Raw genomic sequence first — 27060 nt, forward strand, 5'->3', positions numbered from 1 at the left:
ACATAATTTAGTAGTATAGTAGTGTAGTTATAGCAGAGAAGACGTCCTGATAAATTATGAGTCACCAAAACAATAACTACAAAACACTCGCTTTTGCGGTCTTTTTATGTTGTAGATACCTACAGATATTAATCGAACAGCTGTGAGGTTCTCGTGGAGATTATAATCTATAATAATGCCTTTTGTATTTGTAGTAATATCTTGTACATTATTTATTGAATGTTATTGTTACGCACGAATGTCGTAATATAAAAAAAGCAAATATTTCGAAATACATTCACTGTCAGTTGATTAAGCTCTTGTATAACATCAAGATTTGAATGGAAGGATCTAGAAAAAAATACTTAGAAATATGGTGGGACGGGATCAAAAGCTTGCCACAGACTACGTCGATCCATGGGTTCAGGTTTATAGCTGACTCTAACAAACATTGGCTAGAAAGGTGAGAGAACAAATATATTATAATGGATCGTTTAATCTTTAAATTTTAAATATAGGTATATAAAATCCCAATGGGACCAACTTTTTACTTCTACAATTTGTCTGTTTGCTTTTAGGATATTCTGGCTCATATTTGTTATATTGTCTTGGTATGGTTCATCTCTGTTGATAGCCGCTCAGTACGACGCATTCCAGAACAATCCCATATCATTCGTGGTAGAGACAGCATACAAGGACTGGGATACCCACTTTCCTTCCATTGCTATATGTGAGAATGATAACCCGAAACGTATCGAAGAGATATCTGACAGGTAATAAGGGGCATAAAAATTATTTAAATATCAATTACTACTGTAGAATGAACTTATGGGCCTATGGCTATATAATGCACAAAATTGTTGAATGCATTAAATTTAAAAAACTAAAGCTACAATGCCAAATAAGGTAGAGATAATGTAAATTAAAATTAGCAACGTGATACTACAAAGAATCTGGATATACCTAATAATTAATTTTCTAAAAGGCTAAAGTATATTATTTTCAGACTATGGGGTTCAGATCACGATTTTAACATGGAGGAAGTATTAAAAGAATTAGCATATTTCAAGGGCGTTACATACTATATTTCAGAGTTTTGTGGTTTGGACGATCCACTACCGGATTGTATTAAATCCAATTTTACACACTACGCTCATATGGTAAGCTGTACAGTTTATGTTTCTTAAAATTGTTTTTATGATCCATAGTAATTAAAATTGCGTTATATAATACTAACTTTTGCTCGTGGCTTCGCCTGCGTTAAGGAGTTTTCTGGGATGATTTTTTTCGCACTTACTTGATATTTGTATCGTTATATTATGATCAAATTACACCAAAATGTTATAAATTGTAGCCTATGTGTTATTCTGATGTATAACCAACATTACTGTAAAGTTTCATCTAAATCGGTTCAGTAGTTTTTTCGTGAAAAAGGAACAAACATATATCCTCACAAACTTTCGCATTTATAATATTAGTAGAACCTATGTTTTGCCATGTTTAGGTTCGAAGCATTTGCGAAGAGACTATTGCAGATTGTGCATGGAACGACCAAACCTTCGACTGTTGCACTTATTTTAGACCTATGGATACGGAGCTGGGCACGTGCTATGCTATAAACACTATGCAGGGAAGGTAAGAACATTTATCCGTTGTGCTGAGGCTTAAGTTTAAGCCGAAGTAGGAAATATGCCGAATTTTAACTGTAAGAAAATTAACTGTAAAGGTGGAAATCAAATATAGTCTACTCGCCTTCTAATACGTCAGTAGAAAGATTAATTAGGTTCTACATTGGCCACTTTACACTGCATTTCCTTACATTGGTATACTTAACAATTATTTCTTTTAGAGAAGTAAATCCACCTCGCTTTCCAATGATAAGTAACAGGACCACAGGGCCGGGGGCGCTTAGTTTTAAAGTTATGATAACTGGTAATGTGTACATCATGAACGAGGAAGAAGTGCCAGCGTTGACAACCACTGGTTCGGATATTATGGTAGTCGGTCCTGAAATATATCACAGGTAATGTAAATATAGGAGATGTAGTATTTTTTATGATGGTAGTTTGAGAAAAATCGCCAAAGGACATGTTGATTCTGTCAGTTTATATTTTTACCTTACAGGCGCTACATATCGATAAGAAATATCGAAAATGATGCTGGTGCACGAATGATCGCTCCAAAGAAGCGAAAATGTCGATACACAGATGAAAATTTTGTAGATATTTATCGTCATTATTCATACACTGCATGCACGGTGCAATGCAGGAAAGAAGCACAACTGCGTCTTTGTAATTGTTCAAATTACTTCATACCTAACGTGGCAGAACATCTCAAATGTAACCTCAGCGGTATTATCTGTTTAAACAACAATGTCAACGTACTTTCCGTGAGTATAATTAATATCTAATTGTTTGTACAGTAAAAAAAGCGGCGATAGCCTAGTTGGGTGTGGAACGGTCTGCCAAGACGAATGTCCGCAGGTTCAAATCCCAAGGGCACACACCTCTGACTTTTCTAAAAAACCACGTGTGTATTCTTTGTGAATTTATCGTTCGCTTTAACGGTGAAGGAAAACATCGTGAGGGAAACCTGCACATCCGAGAAGTTCTCTATAGGAATTTCGAAGGTGTGTGAAGTCTACCAATCCGCACTAGGCCAGCGTGGTGGACTAAGGCCTAATCCCTCTCAGTAGTAGAGGAGGCCCGTGCTCAGCAGTGGGCAAGTATATAATGCAGGGCTGATATTATTATTATTATTGTACAGTTATAGCCCTGGTCCAATTCATTTCCAATTAAAAAAATGATCTACATTTGGTGCATAATATGGTACTTAGATACCCATGTAGTTATAATGTTGAAGTAGCTACGAATTAAAATACTAGGTGTTTTTTACTTTTTGGATGTATACCATAACTAGCCATAAGTAATTGGTTTACAAATTAACGTATTATTACGAACATAAATAAATAAGCTTTTGATTTATTCATATAATAAAATGGGAGATGTTAGGTGTCTATTCATTAAATATTTGTAGAAAAAAAAACATTTGCTTACATGTTCGGCGGCGTAGGTGCCATTCAATCATTGGATTCGAAGTCTAATTACTGAAAGATTAAGCTTTGTTTTTGTAGCTTAAGGATACGTTAGGGACCGAGAGACACATGGGGAGATTGACCAAATGCATCTCGCGTCTCCCGTCTTTTGATACCAGGAGGGGTATAACAGGCTAAGATAGTTTAAGTCCACGCAGACAAAGTAATGTGCCGAGTTAGTGCTAGCTAGCTAGCTAGTATAGTACATACGATTCACTCAAAATAGGTATTATAGACAGAAATTATTGTGTGCAGGTTCTAAAAGCTTCGTGGTCTTCGCGAGACGGTCTTTACTGCGATTGCCTACCATCATGCACTGAAGCCGAAATAACCATAGTAAATGATTTCAAAGATGTCACAACGGACAGTTTTGCACGTGTACAGATTCACTTGGCTATGCTGCCCAGTGAACGATATAGAAGAAACGTAGTACGTGGCGTACTCGACTTAGTAGGTAAGCATGGTATGCAAGTAATTAATTTTATTAATAATTTTAAGAAAATTGCGTTACCCGTTACAACTTTTAGAATATAAGTTTTATTACAATGTTAATGCTATAATGTTAAATGTGATAAATTAGAACGTTTAAGTATTCCTACACTAGCGTATCTGTAGCGCATTTTACTAGTAAATCTCAATTCTCTTGTCTCGGCCTCACTGGGTAAATTTGGCTGCATAGAACCTAAAGCAGGCTTACGATACGATCGTGCGAACAACGAAATCAGTAGCATAATATAAGAGCATGTGCACTGGAATACATCGATTTGGTACCTAATGATTAAGCTATTTAATTGTGTACTTACCAGTTACGACAATTTATCGATGGTTTTTGAGGAATATTTTTTTGTAATTTTAGTATCGACCGGTGGAACGGGTGGCTTATTTATCGGGGCCAGCATACTTAGCTTTGTAGAGCTGATTTATATATTGCTAATACGTCCATTCTGCGGTATGTGGAGCCAGCGTGACGATGATCCTTGGTACAAGAAGTTTGGTACTCGTCGCATTGAAGATAACAAATTCATACCCAATTGGAGCTGGGCTTACTTCAAACCTAAATCCGTAAAATTGAATAAATATGTTAGTCGTTAGGAATTGCACCTTAAAAGTCTTCATTGTGTAATATGGTTTATTGTGTGTATTAGTTTTATCTAGTGACAAGACGAGTGTGCACCTAGGTATTCGTAGAAATCACTACGAGCACAAATCATATTATATAAGTAGTTATGGTGCATGGTCACAATCGATAAAAAAACGGCTATTTTATTTTTTATAAAATGTATTGCCACTATAAATATTATCTTATAAGTTATATATAGTACGTTTTCACTATATTATGCTATTCTAAGCAATATCGTCCAACAATTTCAATAAATATTTCCATAACTTTTTCTTGATATGAAACATTTTCCTTCATCATTTTTATTATGAACGCTGCTTTATTCTTCAATAGTATATCATCGTATTGCGCTGCATCGCTGAAAATTTCCATTGTTTGATCGTCGTCTATCCACACTTGTGGAAGAAGGCAAGCACAAATTACAAGCCCCCACTTTCTCTGTTCTTCGGCAGACGCGAAAAACTCATCTTTTGTCAGAATATCCTCAATAATTATTCCATTATCTTGTAAAATCCGTTTCAATTCTTCGTAATAGTGATTTAAGAATTCCGTCAAATGTTCTTCCCTAAACTTTGGATCCAAGTTACAACACAGAAGAAGCATGACATCGCCAGCGGGTGGTTGATAACGTATTGCTTGAAAATCCACTAACACACATTCATCAGGTTCTCCTTTGTTATCATAATGAAACAGTATGTTATTATTCCACAAATCTCTATGAGAAACAACATTTTTGTATTTATTAGAAGGAGAGCTCAGACTTAAAGCAGAAAGCCAAATTTCATTCCAACGTGACTCTATCAAGCTTTTATCTTTATCGTTAAACTCAATGAATACTTTAATTGCTTCTAAAGCCCCGTTCATACATTGCAAAAACCATGGACTTGATTCGCTATAGCCAGCTTTATCCAGCACTTGTCCAAAATCTTCATCAAGTCTGTATGAGCGTTGCAATTTGTTACTCTGTTTTTCCTCGTAGATGATAGAAGATGCGTGAAAGCGAGCAATCGTGTTTAGGGCTTGTAAAATATGTTGCATATCAAATCTATGAAATTTATCATGCAGTTTATAGTCCAAAGCGTTCAAGTCCTCAAAAACCATTGCATCGTTAAGTGTTTCTACTAATTCGGCACTCCACGGCTTCAAATCTGCAAGAATTTTATTGGTTCAATACATCTATTAACATCATCTTTACCTCTATTATGTAATTAATAACTCATATTAATATGTGATTTAAATTATTACTTACCTGGGATTTTAATTATTTCTTTAATCGTTGAATAAAAACACAATTCCTTTTTGTACAGATTGAATTCCTTTACCATCTCGGCTTTTGCATCGTTAAATCGGCAAATTGCTTTTATAAAAAAACAAAGCTCTTTACAATCGGAATCAACAATGACTTTAAGCTTCCAGTACTCACATAAATATCCTAGCATTTTCTCACTGGCTCTTTCGATAGAATAACTTTCTATGATGACCTTTTTAGTATTAAGGTATTTGTACACTATTTGTTTGACATCTTTACTCGATATGTAGTTACAATTAGCAATTGATGTATTCGAATTCATTTTGTGTCACCTCGATGATTGCAGCTATTACAATAATTATAAAATTAATTGTAATATGTGTCGTGGTAGCGATAGGAATATTTGCCTAACATGTAGATAACTGCACGTTATCGACTTTAGCAAAGCTTAGAAACAAATATGTGTTACTGCCGTAAAATGACGAATAAATAGACTCCATGTGACTGTTTTTTTTATTTAGATGTCTTATCACAATTGAAATAATTATTCAAATAAATGTATAGGTAAGTATGTTTTTTTCTTAAAGGTAATTTGTAACAGGTCTTAAAAATACTAAGCGATTGATAGTAGATTAAAGCAACAGATTTGTATTTATAATACACATTAATAAATGTATTTCACTGGATTCTGATTTTTATGTGACGACTCTCTAAACAATATTTATAAGTAAAATATCTTTATGCTAGGCCTTCTTAGATGCTTGAGATCTCCACATAAACCAAAATATCTATGGCTCCTAAGTAAACTATCGTATCAAGAAAAACAGCCATATTCACTTTCTAGCATTTCATTATCAAGGTACTGTTTACTACCAAACTCATTTAATTCAAAAGTTAATAAACGAAAAAAAACTATTAAAAATCATTTATTAAGTTTTTTTGTGGATTTGGTAGTAAACAGTACCTAAATTATGAAACGTTAAAAAAGTGAATATCGCTTTTTTCAGATACGATAGTTTACTTAGGAGCCATCGGTATATTTTTATTAACTAATTAATACTCGGAACAAGATCCTTTAATATTTTTCTTTATAGTTTTGCTTACTTTCATTCGGATACATGTACCTTTCAACAATTTCATCCAATAAATCTAACAATCGGTTACGATAATCAGTGTTCTCACGCGCGAATCCTAAAAAGTGTTCACTACGGGAAACCACATTCGCTTTCATACCTGTTTCGGGATTACAATATATTTCTTCCCGTTTTTTACTACTCATAGCTATTATCGGCACTATTAACGCAGCTTGTGTTATTCCAAACATTACGCTCTCCCTATACGACTTAACAAGTGCATCTTTATCAGTAATATCTGCTATGTCTATATTTGCATGTAGGAGTTCATTAGCAAGAGCATTATAATATACTTCAATCATGTCGTTAGTATATAGCTTTCTACCTGCTCTCGTAGTGTTGAAGAATATCAAAGCACAAAGGTCAAGCATGGGTGCACAGTATAATACTGTTTGAAAATCAATAATTAATACGTGACACGAGTTGTTTTGTTGCTTCACAAATAAGTTATTAGTCCAAAGGTCACGGTGCACTACAACATTCCTGTATTCAGTGTTGGGTTTCATGAGAGCCATAGCACCGTCGAACAGCATAGGAATTACTAGCTCTAAATGGCGGTTAAAGTTGGGTTCGCCTTTGAATTTTGAATGCACTTTAAGGAAATCTATAACAGCGTTCCGTCCCGTGTCGCGCCAGTCTATTCCGCTCTCAGGTTCCTGAAGGTAGTCACTGTAGTCTTCCCATATCCGATATGGTCTTCCTAATTCTCGACTCTTTATCTCTTCATATGTTATAGATTGAGCGTGGAATCTTGCTAGTGCTTCCACACTGGCTTTCAACACATCAAGTGACAAAATACTTTGGTGATGTGGCATCACATAGCCGATTTCTCCAACGTCTTGTAATATGAAAACTTCTTCTTTTACCAATAATGATTTCGGCCTCCACTGACGTGAACCTAAAATTAACGCACAGTTGTAGAATAGGTACATAGCAAAATATTGTCGTAGACATTAATTTATATAAAGATTGGTTATCCACGATGGCAAAGTAAAAGGAAAGAGATAATACTTTTGCTTAGAAACCATAACGATGGATAATTATTTTGAATGGAGATTTTAAAATATTTCATGCATTTGATTGGCTGATTCTTATGATAAATCATTTCTGTCTTAACCAATTGATAAATTGAATCGGATTATAAAACTATTTGTTAATAAAGAGAATCGAGTTAAATCATAAAAGCCTTACCTTCACTATTTCCGAATTCTTTAAAGAGCGAGCTCAACATGACATATTCCTTTTTGAAAAACTTTAACTCTTTTAAATATTGCGCTTTCAATTTATCGAACCTTGGCATGCACTTCACGAAATATTTAAGTTGTTTTGTCTCTCCTTTTAACTCCACTTCTATCGTAAGTTTGAGATGGTCAGCTAAATATCCAACGATTTTATCCGAAAAATCTTCTAGATGCCAACTTTTAACTTCACTACAACCGCATTGCTTAGCAATTAACGCAATCTCATTATCGTTTAACAAATCCATTGTAGTCTATAGAGCTTGGAATGTAGTAAATGGCGACTGTGTGCATCTTTCTACTTTATGTACGAGAGATAATTGTAGCTGTGAACGCACCTGATAATAGTATTTAAATAATGATGTACCGATAGAAGCATAAAACATTCGTCTCGATAAACAGAACCAATAACATACAAAATCGTTTTTATGTTAACGCGAATGTTTGACTTTCAAATAAAACTACTATATGGCTTTTTTGTTATAAATTTGTTTAATTTTTATGCTCACACTACGTTTCAAGATTTTTAAGCCTTCTCGTACATTAGATTTATTTCAATGGATATACAAATTGATTTTTGAAGATAATAACATTTACGCCGACCCAGGCTGGTAGTTAATATTCTTTTAGTTTTATATTTGTATTGGTTTATCACCAAACTATGTTGTATTTGTTAAAGATAATAAAAGAATAAATAACAATAAACAGTTAAAAATATTAGTCATATTTATTTTTTACAAAAATAATTTTACACTCCAAACAACGAACTAGTTGAATGTAAATCTAGGAACGGTTCATGCATGATTTTGTTCAGTTTCTTTTCCTTTACTGCTTCATAATTTGGAGTCCATAGATCGGTTGCTTTTGGAGGGTAAGGTCCATTTAATTTTTCAATATCAGCATCTTCATCGTCACTAGAATCCACTTCCATTTTGTCATCTGTTTCCGATTCGTTGTCTTCTGCGGTCTGTTGGTGTCCAGATAGTTCTTGCAAGAACGACGTACAGAGTAGACTCACCGAGGGAACCATGTGTGGCGCGGCTTGCGAGATCTGCAATTGCGATAATTACTTCAATATTTATCTGTTATAAATAACATAAAGTTGTTTTGGTTATGTAATATTAAATTATTAGATTTTAAGAACGTAATACTATGTATTATTCAGTCCATTCGCGAAAACTTGAAAATTAAGAACAAAAATTTTTTTTTTGTAGTGTTCTCCTTTTTTATCACATAAAAACTTCAATTTTGTTGCTCCTTGGAGGCAAGTGACCTTTTTTAACTCCATTTAATTTATTTAGGTTTTTTTTTATAAGGGATTTGATCGTCGACATGATTGTATCAATCAGATATTTGTTTTGTAAACCTTATATTGATAGGAGTGATAAAAATGTAACCAACGATAATGGCTCAGAAGCCCATGATGCCATTGCACCCTTTCATGCCTATCATTCGCCAGTTATCACAACGAAGCGGATAATATTGCGCAAATTCATTTGCGTTTTTGTAAACGGTACTTTGAAATCGCAATATCGTTATACAAATAATTACATTTCAAATCATAAAATAGAAAAATAGCAAAGCTATTTATCGCTTGTGTGAATTACATTATAAACAATGCAGTCACGAGGGTGGAGACTTTTTGCTTTTCAACTGACCGAACTTCACAATGACTTTGTCGAAAGTCGATAATTACAAAAAATGTAGTGTTACGGCATTTTTAAAAAACAAATACGTTTGTAAATATGTTGATTCAGAACAAAAAAAGGGGCAACTTATTCATAATTAGAAGCTGATTTACATTTTATTTAATTAGGAAAGGAACAATGACATCAAACCAGATTTCATTATGTCACGTCATCAAGCGTATCAAGGTACTTTTTCGTATACATTCTAACAATTTAGTTATATTTTAGATCGAAATTGGAACCTCAGTGGAGGTTAACATCAGGCCATTCAACATACCACATCGTTTTTGCAATATGCATTACAGTTTGGTGCGTCTTTACAATGTAGAGTTTACATTGATGTCCAATAAGGACTGTTGGCAGTAAATTGTAATACCTATATCTGACCATAATGGGATGGTCCATTATTTTATTGATAGTAAAAAGAATTTAGTCCTAAAATAATGCTGATCAACGATACGTTACTTTTCTACTATAAACGGTTTTACTCTTACTGAATTTACAAAAGCCAACCGCGGAACTTGATTTGTCGGAACTAGCTTTTTCAACGATCTAGATCAGTGTAAAAGTAATAATAGGGTAAATAAACTGCATGTTAGTACTTATATATATTGTCACCGTTTACTTTTTAACTATAATAAAGTTACCAATTGCTTGCCATTTTTTTGTAGATAATTATTAAAGCTACTGACAAATTTACATCTAAAAAAATATACTACTAATATTATTATATTCAAGAGTCTAAAGAGCTAATATGAGCGTGCCAACATTGTGTTCCTTTACCCCATACTATCTACTCTTTAACCAGCACACAACATAGGAGCAACGATCTAACCTGTGCCTTGGCGGCGTTGGTGAGTGCGTGTAGGTCGGGCGCGTCGGTGTGTCCGACGCGTGCTGCTCCGCGACCAGCTACATAGGAGCAATGATCCTACCTGTGCCTTGGCGGCGTTGGTGAGTGCGTGTAGGTCGGGCGTGTCGGTGTGTCCGACGCGTGCTGCTTCGCGACCAGCTACATAGGAGCAATGATCCTACCTGTGCCTTGGCGGCGTTGGTGAGTGCGTGTAGGTCGGGCGCGTCGGTGTGTCCGACGCGTGCTGCTTCGCGACCAGCTACATAGGAGCAATGATCCTACCTGTGCCTTGGCGGCGTTGGTGAGTGCGTGTAGGTCGGGCGCGTCGGTGTGTCCGACGCGTGCTGCTCCGCGACCAGCTACATAGGAGCAATGATCCTACCTGTGCCTTGGCGGCGTTGGTGAGTGCGTGTAGGTCGGGTGCGTCGGTGTGTCCGACGCGTGCTGCTCCGCGACCAGCTACATAGGAGCAATGATCCTAACTGTGCCTTGGCGGCGTTGGTGAGTGCGTGTAGGTCGGGCGCGTCGGTGTGTCCGACGCGTGCTGCTCCGCGACCAGCTACATAGGAGCAATGATCCTACCTGTGCCTTGGCGGCGTTGGTGAGTGCGTGTAGGTCGGGCGTGTCGGTGTGTCCGACGCGTGCTGCTTCGCGACCAGCTACATAGGAGCAATGATCCTACCTGTGCCTTGGCGGCGTTGGTGAGTGCGTGTAGGTCGGGCGCGTCGGTGTGTCCGACGCGTGCTGCTTCGCGACCAGCTACATAGGAGCAATGATCCTACCTGTGCCTTGGCGGCGTTGGTGAGTGCGTGTAGGTCGGGCGCGTCGGTGTGTCCGACGCGTGCTGCTCCGCGACCAGCTACATAGGAGCAATGATCCTAACTGTGCCTTGGCGGCGTTGGTGAGTGCGTGTAGGTCGGGCGCGTCGGTGTGTCCGACGCGTGCTGCTCCGCGACCAGCTACATAGGAGCAATGATCCTACCTGTGCCTTGGCGGCGTTGGTGAGTGCGTGTAGGTCGGGTGCGTCGGTGTGTCCGACGCGTGCTGCTCCGCGACCAGCTACATAGGAGCAATGATCCTAACTGTGCCTTGGCGGCGTTGGTGAGTGCGTGTAGGTCGGGCGCGTCGGTGTGTCCGACGCGTGCTGCTCCGCGACCAGCTACATAGGAGCAATGATCCTACCTGTGCCTTGGCGGCGTTGGTGAGTGCGTGTAGGTCGGGCGCGTCGGTGTGTCCGACGCGTGCTGCTCCGCGACCAGCTACATAGGAGCAATGATCCTACCTGTGCCTTGGCGGCGTTGGTGAGTGCGTGTAGGTCGGGCGCGTCGGTGTGTCCGACGCGTGCTGCTCCGCGACCAGCTACATAGGAGCAATGATCCTACCTGTGCCTTGGCGGCGTTGGTGAGTGCGTGTAGGTCGGGCGCGTCGGTGTGTCCGACGCGTGCTGCTCCGCGACCAGCTACATAGGAGCAATGATCCTACCTGTGCCTTGGCGGCGTTGGTGAGTGCGTGTAGGTCGGGCGCGTCGGTGTGTCCGACGCGTGCTGCTCCGCGACCAGCTACATAGGAGCAATGATCCTACCTGTGCCTTGGCGGCGTTGGTGAGTGCGTGTAGGTCGGGCGCGTCGGTGTGTCCGACGCGTGCTGCTCCGCGACCAGCTACATAGGAGCAATGATCCTACCTGTGCCTTGGCGGCGTTGGTGAGTGCGTGTAGGTCGGGCGCGTCGGTGTGTCCGACGCGTGCTGCTCCGCGACCAGCTACATAGGAGCAATGATCCTACCTGTGCCTTGGCGGCGTTGGTGAGTGCGTGTAGGTCGGGCGCGTCGGTGTGTCCGACGCGTGCTGCTCCGCGACCAGCTACATAGGAGCAATGATCCTACCTGTGCCTTGGCGGCGTTGGTGAGTGCGTGTAGGTCGGGCGCGTCGGTGTGTCCGACGCGTGCTGCTCCGCGACCAGCTACATAGGAGCAATGATCCTACCTGTGCCTTGGCGGCGTTGGTGAGTGCGTGTAGGTCGGGCGTGTCGGTGTGTCCGGGCGCGGCGGCGCGCACGGCCGACGCGTGCTGCTCCGCCACCAGCGCGCTGAACTTGGACGACACCGACTTGCGCTCCGATATCACTTCCAACTTGCCTTCTTCAGTTTGCTCTGGCTCTATGCAGTAGATTTCCTGGATGCATATATAAATATCAGCCCTGTATTATATCCCACTGTGGGGCAAGGGCCTCCTATACTATTGAGAGTGGTTAGGCCTTAGTCTACTATGTTGGTCTAGTGCGGATTGGTAGACTTCACATGCCCTGAAAATTCCTATAGAAAACTTCTCAGGAATGCAGGTTTCCTCTCGATGTTTTCCTTCACCGTTAAAGCAAGTGATAATTCACAAATAATACACACATTATTTTAGAATAATCAAAGGATTTGAACTTAGGATTTGAACTTGCAGACATTCATCTCCTGGATGCATAGTAGCTTGATTTTAGTTGTTTGCTGTGGTTAAATGGTGCCTTGCTCCCTATTACATGACACCCAGCATAACTGGCGAAATATTCTATATAGTGTTACCGGTTTGAACCGTTAAATAATTTAATTTCACCAATTTATGGTGTATTTCCTAGGAGCCAACATTCAATTTTAGTTGTATTTTTTTATTTTCACTTTTTTTATTGATGCTAGCTAGTATTTCTTTATCTTTAACTCTTAACTACACTGGAATAAGTGGGTCATAATTATAGAAATCAAATGAAATAAAAAAAAAATCTATTTCTGATTAAGTTACAACTGTATACTTTGTATAAAAAACTAGTGGTTTTTTAAACAATACAATACTCACGGCGTCATTTCTGAGTAGATATAGTCTGACGTCATTTCCCGAAGGTGCGCCGAATGTGATCTGTTTGAACACTCCCGTTTTTGGGGATAAGACCTGTTTCTCTACCAGACTAGGTTTTGAGCTTTGTGGAGAAAACACATACACTGCAAAGAATACAATTAATAATTATAGTCAACTTGTTTAAATTAAGTAAATATAAGTTTTTATTTGCAAATGTCTAAGCATACGACATAATAAACTATCCTATATTATATTATAGACTTTTTCATTGTTAACAATACTTACCGTCATTATTCGAAGTGACCACCGCCATTTTGTTAGTGAGCCAGTCACTGGTCAGACATGTGGGGTTGATTTGGACCAGCCACTTCACGGTTAGAGATAATAGACTCCAAACTGCCAAACAAGTTTCCGTTGTGCACACCAACTGTCGACAAGTTCATATATATTAAATCTTATTTCCTGTTAGATATATGTATTTTTATGTAAAAAATGGGTAAGGGGGTCTAGTAATATAATTTTTTATTTCAACTGAATCTAATAATCCACTTAACTAAAAGATGAGGCAATAGCTACCTTGGAAGTGTCACTTCACATTGAAACATCTCCCCTAATTATAAAATTATGAAGCTTATAAAGGTTGTAATAAAAGGACAGCGACGCTGAGTAACAACAAAGCATATTTTTAATACAATACTTACATAATGCGCTGCGTCTTGATTCCCAAACTTCACATGGACACCTTTAGGTCGTAACGCGGGATGAGACAGTGCAGTCCGTAGATTACACAAGTGTGTGTCCCAAAGTGTGAGCTTGCAACCAAACCACGCAGCAATCAACGAACCGTCTTTAGAAATCGCGACACCGCCCATATCATTCTCTTTATCTCGGGTCATGCCCGACCAAATCATATCACCATCAATCAAAGAATGTTCTTTATGAACATTCAATATTTTCTTAATTATATCATTCCGTTTCAACTCTCTCAAATGAGGCGACTTTTGAAAGTCCTCTGCCTTGTATAACTCACCCATTTTGTAGTTATTTAGGACACCATGTGATAATGATTGTGTGATACCTGATGAATAATAGCAAGCGGTGTGACAAGACCAAGAGGACTTCCTGCCGGCTTGTTCTCGCTTCCATATCCTAAACTTTTGATCTGTGCCTGCTGATACGCAAAAATCACCCTTACTGTTAAGTGCTAAAGACACAACTCTGCATCCTCCATGAGAAAGATTGACGCACGTGTTCAGCTTGAATGGCATATCTTTGCTCCCACTCTGGGTTAACCAAAACTTTAGTTTCTCTTCAGGGTACATGACGCCGTCGTTTCTATACTCAGAAGTGACCAGCCAATAACCATTGAGACTGATGGTGGCACATGTCACCTCCATATCGAGGGGAAGTAGGTTCCATCTTTCTCCTTGCATGGGATTGATTCCCGTTATATCAATCTAAAATCGAGAAATCCATATTATACATTTTTTAGTAGGGCATATTAGGACACTTGTTTAGGATAGTTTTATTAAGAATAAGAACAATAATATATGCATGTAGTATTAATTTTCTATATATTGTTCACATTTTTTTTTAAGATAAATTTTTTTGTTCTTTTCCAATTTTCATGACGACTAGGAACCAAATTACTCACATTATACAAAACTTTATTGGTATTAGTAGAGTACAGTTGCAAATGACCAGTGCGTCCGTTCATGAGCAGAGCTTCAAACTGATTGTGGTATAAGAGAGATGAGCCGACGGCACGAGCCATTGGAGACATGCCCCCACTCTCCAATATAGTGCACGTTACGCGCATCTGTGCGTTTGCTAGCACCACCGCTGAAAATTATTGTACGGATTAGTTGATTGAAAAGTTTGTAGACCAGAAAATGACAACTAAAGTTGTACAAAATCTTGAAAAATGCATTATTCCCAATCAATACAAATAAACTATTTTAGAGAATATATGTGATGGATTTATTATGTTCAAGAAAAATATCACCAACATAATATGTCAATAAGTTATTGTGCAAATTACGACAAACTGAATTAATAACAAATAGTACTACAACTTTTGTTTGCTAAAAATATAGGATACTAACTCACTATTAAATACTTACAGTTGTTAGATAGTGTTATTGCAACATGAATGTTGTTTGCTGTTATATACCTTATATGGCCCGGCAGACGAGGTATAAAAGCCTTCTCGTTAGCTTTGAAAGCCAAACTGCCTACAGTCCATTTCACTAATACTGTCTCCATTCCGCCAGAATATAAGTAACTCCCTAAAAATATTTAACAAAGTTAGGCACACTAAAAAAAAAATATAATTTTATAATAGAAGCACCCTGTACATTATTTAGGAGACAGGTAAATGTAAGAATTGTATTTATTTTACATGAGTCTTATGGGAGGCGATAGTTATGTTAAATAATTTTAAACTATAAAACCAGGCTGGTTGGCATCAACTGGTGTGAGATCTTATAACATCTTAGTCCTGGTCAATTTTCTTGACTTTCGTTTACCATTAGATGTAGTGGGGTAATTTTGTTGTGCCTGTAGAAAATACTTTTATAATATGTACTCAAAGTACTGTATTTAGTTGTCATTTTTACCTTGAACTGAAAAACAGACAGCAAGAGGCGGCAAACTATGCCAATGCATCACTTCCCTGGCTAATGTTCGTCTGTCATACAAGTTCCCCCTAATGATTGTGACACGGCCAAGTGTATCTGTGATAGCTACAGAACTTTCACTATGATGCGCGGCTACTGCTATTATCCGAAGATCGTTTTGATTATGAATTCTGTAATTTGGAAATATTTTAATTCATAATGATTCCTTGTTTATGCAAATGTTAGTCATTGAAGAAAACTATTTTGTATAATTGTCAAATATAGGTAGATATTGTAACTTTGACTTTCCGGACGAATAACTTCTCAGAACCCCACTGACCATGACGGCTGCAGTCTTCGAAATATTCGAGAAAATTGTAATATAGAAAACTCAAAAAAATATTTTTATTTCAATAAAATTCAAAAAAAGATATTTAAATTAACTGACTGTCCCCCTTGTGACCATGAGGGCTGCAAAGTGTTTGAAACGTCGAGAGAAAAGTAAAATATTAAAACTGCGATAAAATCTGTAAAATAGTTTAATTTAAATGTCTAACATTCGCATAAACATAAGAAATCATTATCAAAAAAAGACCTAGAGTATTGATAGTCCTGAGAAGGATTGAGGTAAGCCAGATGACCCGTCTTAATAAATGAAGCCAAATATTTAAATTAAACTATTTACGGATTTTATTGCAGTTTTAATATTTTAATGTCTAACATTCGCTTAAACATAAGAAATCATTATGAAGCCAAATAGTTCTAAACATAATATATTTATTACCTAAAAACTCTCCAATACTGAAGTCCTACATGAGGTTGCAAATTTGATAATTGTATCATAAGATAATTTTATTCAATAGCAATCTTAGTCCAAAATCCATCACATATCTATAAATATACCTAATAATAGGATTGAAGCAAAACTTACATAGACATCAAATGTGGCTGATGTATACTTTGAATGTATAAAAATTTCGTTCCATTAATGATTGCAGCATATCTATCACCATTGCACCATCCAAGGGAGACTTTTACCAATGAGTTTGTATTCCACAGTGCAAAATTTTCATATACATGTAACAGGTCCCCTGTTTTAACAGAATATGCAGCAACATGCAATGTTTTAGTGAATGTTGGACCACCAGCAGCTGTGATGAAGCATTCATTATTGTTGATCAGGTTGTATGTTAATATTTTTGTTTTAGATGGAATACGGAGATTCTGAAAGTATTCAAAAAATAATCATAAATAAATATTGTACAATTAATTACATATCTAAATCGATTTTAAATTAGTAGATAAAATATAGTATTGCATACAATAAAATTGTTTTTTGATAATAAAACTAAAATGCTTACAACTTCTCTAATGACAGCCCCTGTTTCCCATGTCCAAATAGTAACACAGCCGTGTGATGAACATCCATATAAGTCATAGTTCTCGTTTTCGGGAAATTCAATAGCTACCAGTTCTTCTACATTGCTTTGTGTTTCTAATGTCCTAACTAGATCTCCGGTGCGAACGTTGTATACACGAACTACATTTTCTGCAATCACTGCCAGGGATCTGAAACCACGAGTATCTATAGACTATCAACAGCAATTAAACTGTATATGACACGAATTTCAATTCAAAGTTTTATGTTTTTCAACAACTTAATTTTACATACTCGCCGTCCGGTGAAAATATAGGCCGTCGTTCAATAATATTTCTACCAGCTTTTCTATGTAAACTGTATTTTGGTGTTTTAATCGTATTATCCACTTTTACAACCATATTGGTAACTTAATTAATGTTCACTTAAATGTTTAAGTTTTTCCACATTTCACTTTATAAACAACACAGCATGATTTTGTAATGACATTAGATATAACCTCAAACTTTTTTTTTACTTATTTAAAACCATGGATACATGTTATATCTTCAAACTTCGACACAGTATTTGGTGCCAGCCGGCCTAGCATGCGCACGACGACAAAATTTTGTCGACACTTTTTCTCGTGATTTTGTCGTTTATCTCTATATGTCTACCGACACTAACATGCGCGCTAATTTTCTCGACTTGTCACGAGAAAAGTAGAGAAAAATTAATGTTTTATTAATCTGTGGTATTTTTGTCTACAAACCCTAACATGAGCAAATAATTTTATCGTTTTTTGACACACGTAAACGAGATATTTGTCTTCTTTGAAATTGTACGAAGAGATAAACCGAGAAAATTATCAATTTAATTTATTCGTTAAAACGCGATGGTGGTATCTTACTATAGTAAAATAATATCGATATACGACAAACGAGAGGCGTGTAAAGTGGAAAGAAGACATATTATACTTAATTGATTTATGATATCCCTTTGCTACAAAACGAATGGCATTGTATATTAAAGAAAAGTTTGCTCCCGATTTGGAGTCTCAGGCCAAAGGCATAGCCGTCCGTTTAAAGGTAATTGAATATATTTATTACATACTTAATTACATAAGTAGTTGAGTTTAATATCAATTGAAGTATTTTGATTTATAGATAATGGAATCATTTTTAATTTTTTTAGGTGAGACTCGTGAATTTTACGTGCAAGGTATGTTAGGGCTCTTAGATTGTACCCATATAAAAATATTACCTCCTAATGAGCCACAAAGTGCACAATATCAAAAATGAGGAAGGATGCCTGTGACACCAAGGTTCAACTGGTAATGTACTATTAATTAATTATTAGAGTTAATAGAAATAAAAAATGAATGTACTTTGAGAAATATCTTCACAATTAATACATAGCGAGTTACCTTTCATAAAAATGAAATTAGTGTGCCAACTAATGAGGTAATAAGAGCTATTTAATCAGATTAATTGCAGTTTTAATTTTGTTTATTTTAATACTACAAATACAAATGAGTAACTTGTTTTACCATTATGTTTTGCAAAACTAGTACCTATATGTTACCAAAAAAATGTCACATTAGGGATTCAAACAGCAAAACTCTTAATGTGAATGCCAGGTATCGGAGAAGATACTATTACTATGCAACTTAGCAATATAAACAAACAATATCTTGCTTTATTTCTTTATTAAAAACTTCATTTACACTGATTGTATACTGATGGACTTAACAATAATGGATATATTGGTTATACACTGTTTCAAATTGTTGTTTGACTATATTATTTTACCCCTGGTACAACTTCACATTATATTACTATTGTTAAGTAACTGTAGGTAATGCAGTATTTTATGTTACAGTGTTCCAATGGAGGAAACTATTATAAATGATCATCATATGTGAGAAGAACCTGTACAATTATCAGTACCTGCAAGTGTCTCACAAGCAGGATGACCTCAATTATAATAAATAGATATTTTCCTATGTAAATAATGTATATTTTATTATATTCACATTTTAAATATCAAGATAGTTTTCATTATTACAACAGAATCTTCTACACAAATTTAGGCAACAATAGAATATTTCATAATAACTTGTTATAACACATATTTCCTACAATTACTGTAATGAAATACTATGAACACTTACAAGAAACAGAAATTGCATTCTCAAGTAATTGCTGCAGTTTACTTATATTATTAATTTCCTAAACCAACAGAACAAGAACACAACAGAACAGAACCAAATTTCCTAACATACAGATGTTTTATCTAGTGTATAAATAAAGATACCTAACAAAATATATATACATGATATTAAGTATTTAAAAAGGTAGTTTATTTACAAAAAACTGGTTATAAAAATACATATTTTCATTAAAGTATTAAGTTCAAACCGAGCAACTAAAAACTTTTTGGGAGTAGTATTTGGTAAGCTCTTCAACATGGTGTTGACTGCTGGGCTGGGGACATTCCAATGAATGTAGAGGGACTTGATTCACGGAACTAAAACAAAAAGAAAATATATACTTACTTCATATTTTAATAAACACTAATACTAAATAACATCAATTACCATCGAATAAGAACAAACTTGAGCTTTGTGGCTGCAAAGTTCAACTTACAACATTGGTGTTTTGTTAACCCTTAATTTGGTATTGTTCACTGTGATATACATTCACGAAAAAAAAAAATTGAACGACTGTTTTCTACATTCCCCTTATTTTTATTTTACGTATAGTAAGTTTAAAGCATCTTGATACTAGAAAATATAATTCTACAAGTGGCATAATAGCTTACTTGTGATTATCTAGTTAAGATGTCGGGTAGACGCGGGCACTCAATATTTCGCAAGGTAAATTTTTATATTTTACATGGTATACATAACTATCCTAACTTTTCCATGCATTTGATTTATTAATCAATTTCTGTACCTCGATTTGGTATGTTTTTCGTGTAGAATTATACTATTTTAGTAACATTTTTACCGGCAAACCTGTTTGTTCATTACAGTGAACATTGCCAAATACTCGCAATTTTTTTTTCAATTTAACATGTTCACTGTGATGAACATTGCTAAATTAGGGATGAGCTTTTATGAATAAATAGTTCGTTTTCATGTGGTGGGTTTTTGTTTGGTTTGTGTTTTTTCTGCTTGTTAACAACATAAAATACAAGGTTGCATGGATAGAATATTGCCACTTGTTCCTGGTAAGCATGCACTTTCCGACACTAGTGATAAATCCTGTACTAACAGACTAATTAGTTATAGTACAATGGAATGATAATAAACCAGTGACTCTTATAAGCTCATTTGTTGGATCTGATCCTGAGGGGAAAATAAAAAGATATTGTAAATAGCAGAAACAAAAGGTAGAGGTTGATTGTCCGAAAAATTTTCACGAGCATAACAAATACATGGGGGATGTAGAGCTGGCTGATATGTTAATATCATTATATAGACTACCATTTAAGACTAGATGGTGGTATATTGCCATATTTGATTAGTTACTAGATATATACATAAATAATGCTTGTCTATTGAATAAACGTAACTGTTTTAGGAATTGAGGAAAAAAAGGTCATTTAAAAATTTTCGTTATGTGATTTATATATGTTTGACAAAGAAATATAGATCAAATTCTCGCCAACAAGTACAGGAATGCAAGATTATAAAACCAAGATCAGCCAGACCTACAATCCTCGTACGATATGATAAGACAGGACATTTTCCGAGTATAAAAAAAAGACATGGCGCGATGTGAGTTTTCTCAAATAAATACAACTGTTCATTGCATTAAATGCAATTTAAAGCTCTGTTTCATAACAGGATAAACTTCTCGTAATTGGTTTTTTACATTTGCATAATAAATAATTTAAATTATTGATTAAAAAAGTTTTTTATTTCACCTTTAAAAACAACACTAATTTGGCAATGTTTACCACGGTGAACATAAAAAAGCAGTTTTTGTTCTTTAAGGATTTCGCAGTGTTCATTGTGATGAACATTGGTTTCCTGAAAACCTGTAAATGTTATATTTTTTTTTCTATTTTTCCTAAACTTATTTTTAATACATAACTTCAGATTTTTATGTTATTTCATAAAATAAGATAAATCGATTCTCTGCCAAATTAAGGGTTAATAAGGTTATTGTTTCACTATACTTACATCAATTGGGTATTTTGTGAGGCCCAAAGCCACAGCCATCTCCTTCCCGATTGTACTACTGATTCCATTAGGCATTATGGTACATCGTTCTCACGGCGGGGCGTAGTCACCCGAGGTAAAGTCCGGCTTGGGCACCATATATTCGTACAAATAATTGTCTTATTAGATTTTATTTGATTTATGTCTTGTTACTTCGTACTCCAAAATAGGGCGGAGCTGTTATTTTGTGTTAGAATCCTTATTATATTGTACAACATTATTATTAATTTTGAATTTGTTTACTTATTTACGTTTTTTATTTATATTATGCTCTTTGTTATGACATAAACTGTCACATTAAACGTCAAAAAAACCTAATTGGATCATAGATCTATAAAAATTGAATGAACTAAAACCATTGTAGCTATATTAGAAAATAAAATGTTTAGAATATATATTTCAATGGGCAACATCGGTTTGTCTTCACGAGTAAACTTATGTCTTCAACGAGGAATTTGTCGATCGTGGTGCGCATGTTAGAGAAAACGAGATATTAATCGACATCGACAATTTGTCTACTCTCGTTCTCGAGATATCTCGTGATGCGCATGCTAGGCCGGCTGATGTCTATTTTGTTTTAAAACTGTGTGATAAAATCCCCAAAAATTAGTTTTCGAGAAAAATTTTCTACAAATCAACCTAGAGCATGACGCGACGATAAAATCAGAACACCGATTTTATATCTAATATTTTGTTTTTACAAATCTAATACAAAGTGTTTTGCTATTCAATTATTTCTTCCCTCCTGTTGTCTTTCCAAATCCACCATGAATTTAAAAATACCGGAAACTTTAATATGAGGTAAAAAACACTATATATATTTTGTATGAAAGAACTACACACACGAGTTAAGGTGGTAGCTCAAGGTCCATTTTCATACATTTTGTTTCGGCTTTAATCTGGGTAACTAAACAAGTATTGCAAAGTAAAGAATTTAAATTCACGTCTAGTTAGTGATTAGTTCTCGCANTTGAGAAAATGTAAAATAATTAATAATCATGGATATTTCGGCCTTTAAAATTTCGTCATATTAAATTTTAAAGGCCGAAATATCCATGATTATTAATTATTTTTACATTTTTCTTTCAACTGCGAGAACTAATCACTAACTAGACGTGAATTTAAATTCTTTACTTGCCAATACTTGTTTAGTTACCCAGATTAAAGCCGAAACAAAATGTATGAAAATGGACCTTGAGCTACCACCTTAAATACGATGCGAAATATTTGTCTAATATATGACTAAAATATTTACTAATGGGCAGTATAATTAGTATTTCCTTTGTTTGAAACATTTATAATAATATGAAAGCTGTCAATCCAATGACAACAGACATATATGTCAAATTGTGAAATCTGTGTGAAATGTGTTGAGCGTTCGTGTTTTTATTTGTTGTGTATTTTGCAATTGAAATAAACGGAAGTATTACAAAACCCATTCACAATGGCTGGGGAGCAGTCAGAAGCACAGCTCCAAATCAGATTTGTGACAAAACAGGAGAAGTGAGTATTAAGTTTTCTTAACATCCGGCACATCTAAACGTGTTCACAACGTGTTATTCTTACCAAAACAATTAATTTTCAGATATGCTGTACCAGATAGTCCATATGCCATACAAAGTAGCGTCCAGTCTGCCGAATTAAATAACTTGGTCAATGCAATACTCAAAGAAACCGCGCCTACGATCGAAAAGGCGGTAGTATTTGATTTTTTAGTTTGCGGAGAATTACTATGCACAACACTAGCAGAGCATTTGCAGCAAAAAGGCGTATCTACTGAAGAAACGTTGGATATTGAATATTTGGAGAGGTTTCCTGCTCCTACTCCGCAAGACTGTTTGATGCATGATGATTGGGTTGCAGCTGTACATACGCACAATAATTGGTAAGTTTAAAAGCTTTTTCTACCCATTTTTGCTTAAGTTTGCAATGCTCATGTCTGTTGTCATGTTATTTATTCATCTGTGCACTTTATATACATAATATGTACATTGGCGGACTTAATGCCAAAAGTATTCTCTCCTACTCAACCTTAAATTAGTGCAGAGATAAATAAGGTAGATGCATCAAGTTATTTGATCATCTTTTCAATTTAGGGATTCTGTAATGGGCACATTTTATTATTAATACAACATGGCATCCTCTCCACATACTCTTTTGTTTGATCAAGGAGGTGATAATTTAATATCCAAGTACTGGACTAATATCTAATAGTTGAATAAAGTGAAGAACATTATTTGGTTTTGTAATTTTCAAAAACTTAAAATTTTTGTATATTGTTATTAGGATTCTCTCAGGTTCTTACGATAATAGTATACATATTTGGAGTACAAAAGGACAGCATAAACTAGCTATCCCTGGACACACATCTCCAGTCAAAGCGGTGTCATGGGTTTCCTTTAATGGGGATCAAGCAGTCTTTGCTAGGTAAGTTATAAGCATCTATATATAGAAAAATTTAATTGAATATTGTTAACATTACTTGTCTTTGTGTTTGTTGGAATGTAAATACTTAAAAGCTATTATGAAATTATAAAACAAATATAAAATGGAAGAATATTATTATAAATTATGTCAATCTTATGACTTAATAAATATTTTAATAAAAATATGGTGCTGTCACCTTAAACTTCTTTTAAATAATCAATAGTATTGATTAAGTTAGTTAGAATCTGTAGTAAAGCATAAAATTGTGGGATAGTTTTGAATAAAATTAAAAGTAAATTAATTTACTAATTGTGTAGGATATTTTCAAGAAAAGTAAGGGAAATAATTAATATCCAATATAATTACACATAATGTCAAAATATAACAATAATAATATACCTTTTAGTGGCTCGCATGATCAATCAGCGATGCTCTGGGTGTGGAATGTCCCACGCAACTCAGTTGACTGTGTGGTCACATGCCGTGGCCATGAGAAAGGAGTGGAATGTTTGTCAGTATCAGCGGATGCCAACAGATTTGCCACTGGCAGTTGGGACAATAATATATGCCTCTGGAGCACTAGTATGTATCAAAAATTATTTATTAATTTAAATTAGTTATTCTAATAGTAGAAATTTATTATTTAGATAAATTATTATGTATTAACTACTATTGAAGATTCAATGTCATTGTTAAATAATTTTTAGGTTTATCTGATGAAGACAATGTACCAGCGAAGAAAAGGAGCAAACCTGATCATGGAAATACTAGAGTAAGCTTTTATTTTAAAATCACATATGTAATAATCTTATCCAATTATTCACCACATTCTTTAAGTTAGCAGTAATTTTTTAATTAATCATTTGACATATTTTTTACCAACCAAAATATAGAATATTGAACTCGGAGTGTAAATTCTACAGGAACCGCTGACTACATTGAAAGGACACAGAGAAGCGGTCTCTGGTGTGCAATGGATGGACTTCAACACAGTTGTATCAAGTGGATGGGACCATCTGTTAAAACTTTGGGATTGTGAACTTGGTGGCATCAAACAAGAAATTGCAGGTCATTATTATAGCATTAGTAATAAAAATATATTGCTATCTTGGGCTTGTGTTTAAATTATAAAAGCGCTATAATGTTACAGTGTTTGAATTTACTTAAACAAATGGATCTAAATACAAGACTTGCTAAATGGTATTAAGCTTTTATTTAAGGATGGTCAAATTGTAAAGAATAGAATATTTAAATATTTATTGTTGTAAATGATCATAAAAATATTTATCATTAAATGAATGGCTAAAACTATTGTAAATGAAATGTGAAACATTAATCTATTTCAGGTAACAAAGCATTTTTCGACGTAGACTGGTCGCCTGTAAACAACAGCCTTATTACTGCTTCCGCAGACAGACATATACGACTCTACGATCCCAGATCAACAGGTAATAATACTTAAAAAAATTATGAACAAAATGGACTTTGCATTGTCGATTTTAAAGCAATATGGCGTATATGCTGTGAAGCCTTGCGCATGTGCAGTTTGCGCACTACTACCGCAACTATTCGCGCGTTTCTAGTTATAGCTCGTGAAAGACGCGCGCGTTTTCAGTTTGCTGATTGCTGTAGTAAGCACCTTGAAGTAACGTTACTTTTAATGTCTTGTCGAGATAACATTAAGGCAGATCATGAACTGCATGTGAAAATTGTGTGCGTATGTTCTTTACAAACGAGTATGCGCATACATTTGTCAGCTTTTGACCACCCTTACATTAAAAGTTTGTATGAATCAATAATAATTATTATTAAATCAATAAATTAAACCGAAATAATGTTCTATTGTAGAAAGTATCGTAAAGACGACATTCACGTCGCACACCGGCTGGGTGCAGTCAGTGCGGTGGTCCAAGACGCGCGACACGTTGTTCCTCTCCGGTGGATATGACAATCAAGTGAAGCTGTGGGAGACTAGAAGGTATACTTTTGAAATGCTTTTTATGAATCTTTAGGTCATGCTCGCGGCTTTGCCCGCGGGAAAAATCCTTTCCCGATACAAAACTCTCGATTCATAGCTTGATCTGTACGAAGCTGTATTTATAAAAATATGATTAACTAGTAGTATTACTAGGAAAAAAGTAGTAGCCTTTGAGTTAATCCAAGACATGGCCTAAATGAATTGAAAGCGCTTGTATCGATACGCGATATTATTCTTGTATTGATTTATAGCATCGTAATTGAATCGTATGCTATTTAATGGTTGTACGAATTTCACTTTGAGACAGCTGAGATACTTACTCTGTTTGATATTTATATATAATATTACTTTTATTAAGCGCAATATTATTTAGTGATACTACCAAGACTTTCTAAAATTATCTGAATACACTCTAACTTAACAAAACATTTCGAATTTGTTCTATAAACCAGTGTGTTTATGGTATGTCATATTCCAAGTGTATATGTTTATCAGTTTTAGTTATTATGTCTTGTGAAAATACTGTAAAAATTCAATACCATACGTTCATACGATATTTTATATCGATATATCGTATTTAATATCGATATATCGAATAGTATTGTATCGATATATCGCATCGTGATGGGAAATCCTATTAAGACCCTGATCTTGTTGTCTCATGTGATGATAGACAGTGTACTTGATCGTTTTTTTTACCTGTTTTCAGTCCAAAAACGCCGCTATACGAACTCAGCGGTCACGAAGATAAAGTGCTGTGCTGTGATTGGTCGAACCCATCCCTCCTTATCAGTGGTTCAAGTGATAACACACTTAGAATTTTCAAGTCGAAACACGCCGTAGAAAACGCCTGAAAATATGTTTCGGATAATCTGATTCTCAAATGATGTTCTTGTAGCAAAATGGTACTATGCTATTTCATCATCTTTGGAATATTGATTTTTTTTATAGTAATAAAGATGTTATTGTAATGACTTAGGTTTTATTGTATTGATTCCAATAGCTTGCCATAAAGGAGGCCTATATCTAAATTTGTTGGGGGCTCTTCAGGGCAGTGCGGACTTTTGGGAGCCCGTTTAGTTTGATGTAGGTATGGGCCAAGAGGGGCTCCAAAGATCGGGGGCCCCCTATCATCTGATCTGATACGGCTGATAGCGGTAGCTACGCCCCTGATTGATTCTTTAAAGTTTGCCATCACCTTAGTCTAGCGCTGATATATTTAGCTTGCGAATCGAAACACCTATGTGTGGAGCCCGCCAAG

The 27060-nt window shown here is 35.6% G+C and overlaps 5 protein-coding genes across 6 annotated transcripts; 2 read left to right on the plus strand and 3 right to left on the minus strand.

Annotated features, from left to right (window-relative positions):
- The first annotated feature begins 180 nt into the window (after positions 1 to 180).
- On the plus strand, positions 181 to 4422 carry LOC115456142 (pickpocket protein 19). Its single transcript, XM_030185056.1, has 8 exons — positions 181 to 442; positions 558 to 752; positions 986 to 1139; positions 1484 to 1614; positions 1829 to 2002; positions 2104 to 2368; positions 3329 to 3527; positions 3930 to 4422. Exons 1-8 carry the CDS (start codon positions 321 to 323, stop codon positions 4163 to 4165), a joined length of 1476 nt encoding a protein of 491 aa, XP_030040916.1. The 5' UTR covers positions 181 to 320; the 3' UTR covers positions 4166 to 4422.
- Positions 4335 to 6388, minus strand: LOC115456144 (uncharacterized kinase-like protein D1044.1). Of its 2 annotated transcripts, none has more exons than XM_037438409.1 (2): positions 5617 to 6388; positions 4335 to 5341 (listed from the first exon to the last, which is right to left on the minus strand). In XM_037438409.1, exons 1-2 carry the CDS (start codon positions 5762 to 5764, stop codon positions 4413 to 4415), a joined length of 1077 nt encoding a protein of 358 aa, XP_037294306.1. In that variant the 5' UTR covers positions 5765 to 6388; the 3' UTR covers positions 4335 to 4412. The 2 variants fall into 2 exon arrangements, with proteins under 2 accessions (XP_037294306.1, XP_030040918.1); XM_030185058.2 differs by having other exon boundaries at positions 5443 to 6388.
- A 128-nt stretch (positions 6389 to 6516) lies between these two features.
- Positions 6517 to 8121, minus strand: LOC115456143. Its single transcript, XM_030185057.2, has 2 exons — positions 7767 to 8121; positions 6517 to 7473 (listed from the first exon to the last, which is right to left on the minus strand). Exons 1-2 carry the CDS (start codon positions 8059 to 8061, stop codon positions 6518 to 6520), a joined length of 1251 nt encoding a protein of 416 aa, XP_030040917.1. The 5' UTR covers positions 8062 to 8121; the 3' UTR covers position 6517.
- Positions 8122 to 8516: 395 nt separating this feature from the next.
- LOC115456140 (WD repeat-containing protein 75) lies at positions 8517 to 17863 on the minus strand. The gene is made up of 11 exons (XM_030185054.2): positions 17479 to 17863; positions 17168 to 17375; positions 16738 to 17030; positions 15807 to 15997; positions 15312 to 15476; positions 14843 to 15030; positions 13890 to 14645; positions 13474 to 13615; positions 13189 to 13331; positions 12337 to 12525; positions 8517 to 8864 (listed from the first exon to the last, which is right to left on the minus strand). The coding sequence occupies exons 1-11, from the start codon at positions 17583 to 17585 to the stop codon at positions 8562 to 8564; spliced, it is 2685 nt and encodes an 894-aa protein (XP_030040914.1). The 5' UTR covers positions 17586 to 17863; the 3' UTR covers positions 8517 to 8561.
- A 4789-nt stretch (positions 17864 to 22652) lies between these two features.
- On the plus strand, positions 22653 to 26773 carry LOC115456148 (ribosome biogenesis protein WDR12 homolog). Its single transcript, XM_030185060.2, has 9 exons — positions 22653 to 22897; positions 22980 to 23279; positions 23681 to 23821; positions 24228 to 24403; positions 24529 to 24593; positions 24745 to 24889; positions 25168 to 25269; positions 25670 to 25799; positions 26509 to 26773. Exons 1-9 carry the CDS (start codon positions 22839 to 22841, stop codon positions 26651 to 26653), a joined length of 1263 nt encoding a protein of 420 aa, XP_030040920.1. The 5' UTR covers positions 22653 to 22838; the 3' UTR covers positions 26654 to 26773.
- The last annotated feature ends 287 nt before the right edge of the window (positions 26774 to 27060 follow it).

Source organism: Manduca sexta, chromosome 14 (assembly GCF_014839805.1).
Source record: "Manduca sexta isolate Smith_Timp_Sample1 chromosome 14, JHU_Msex_v1.0, whole genome shotgun sequence".
NCBI lineage: Eukaryota > Metazoa > Arthropoda > Insecta > Lepidoptera > Sphingidae > Manduca > Manduca sexta.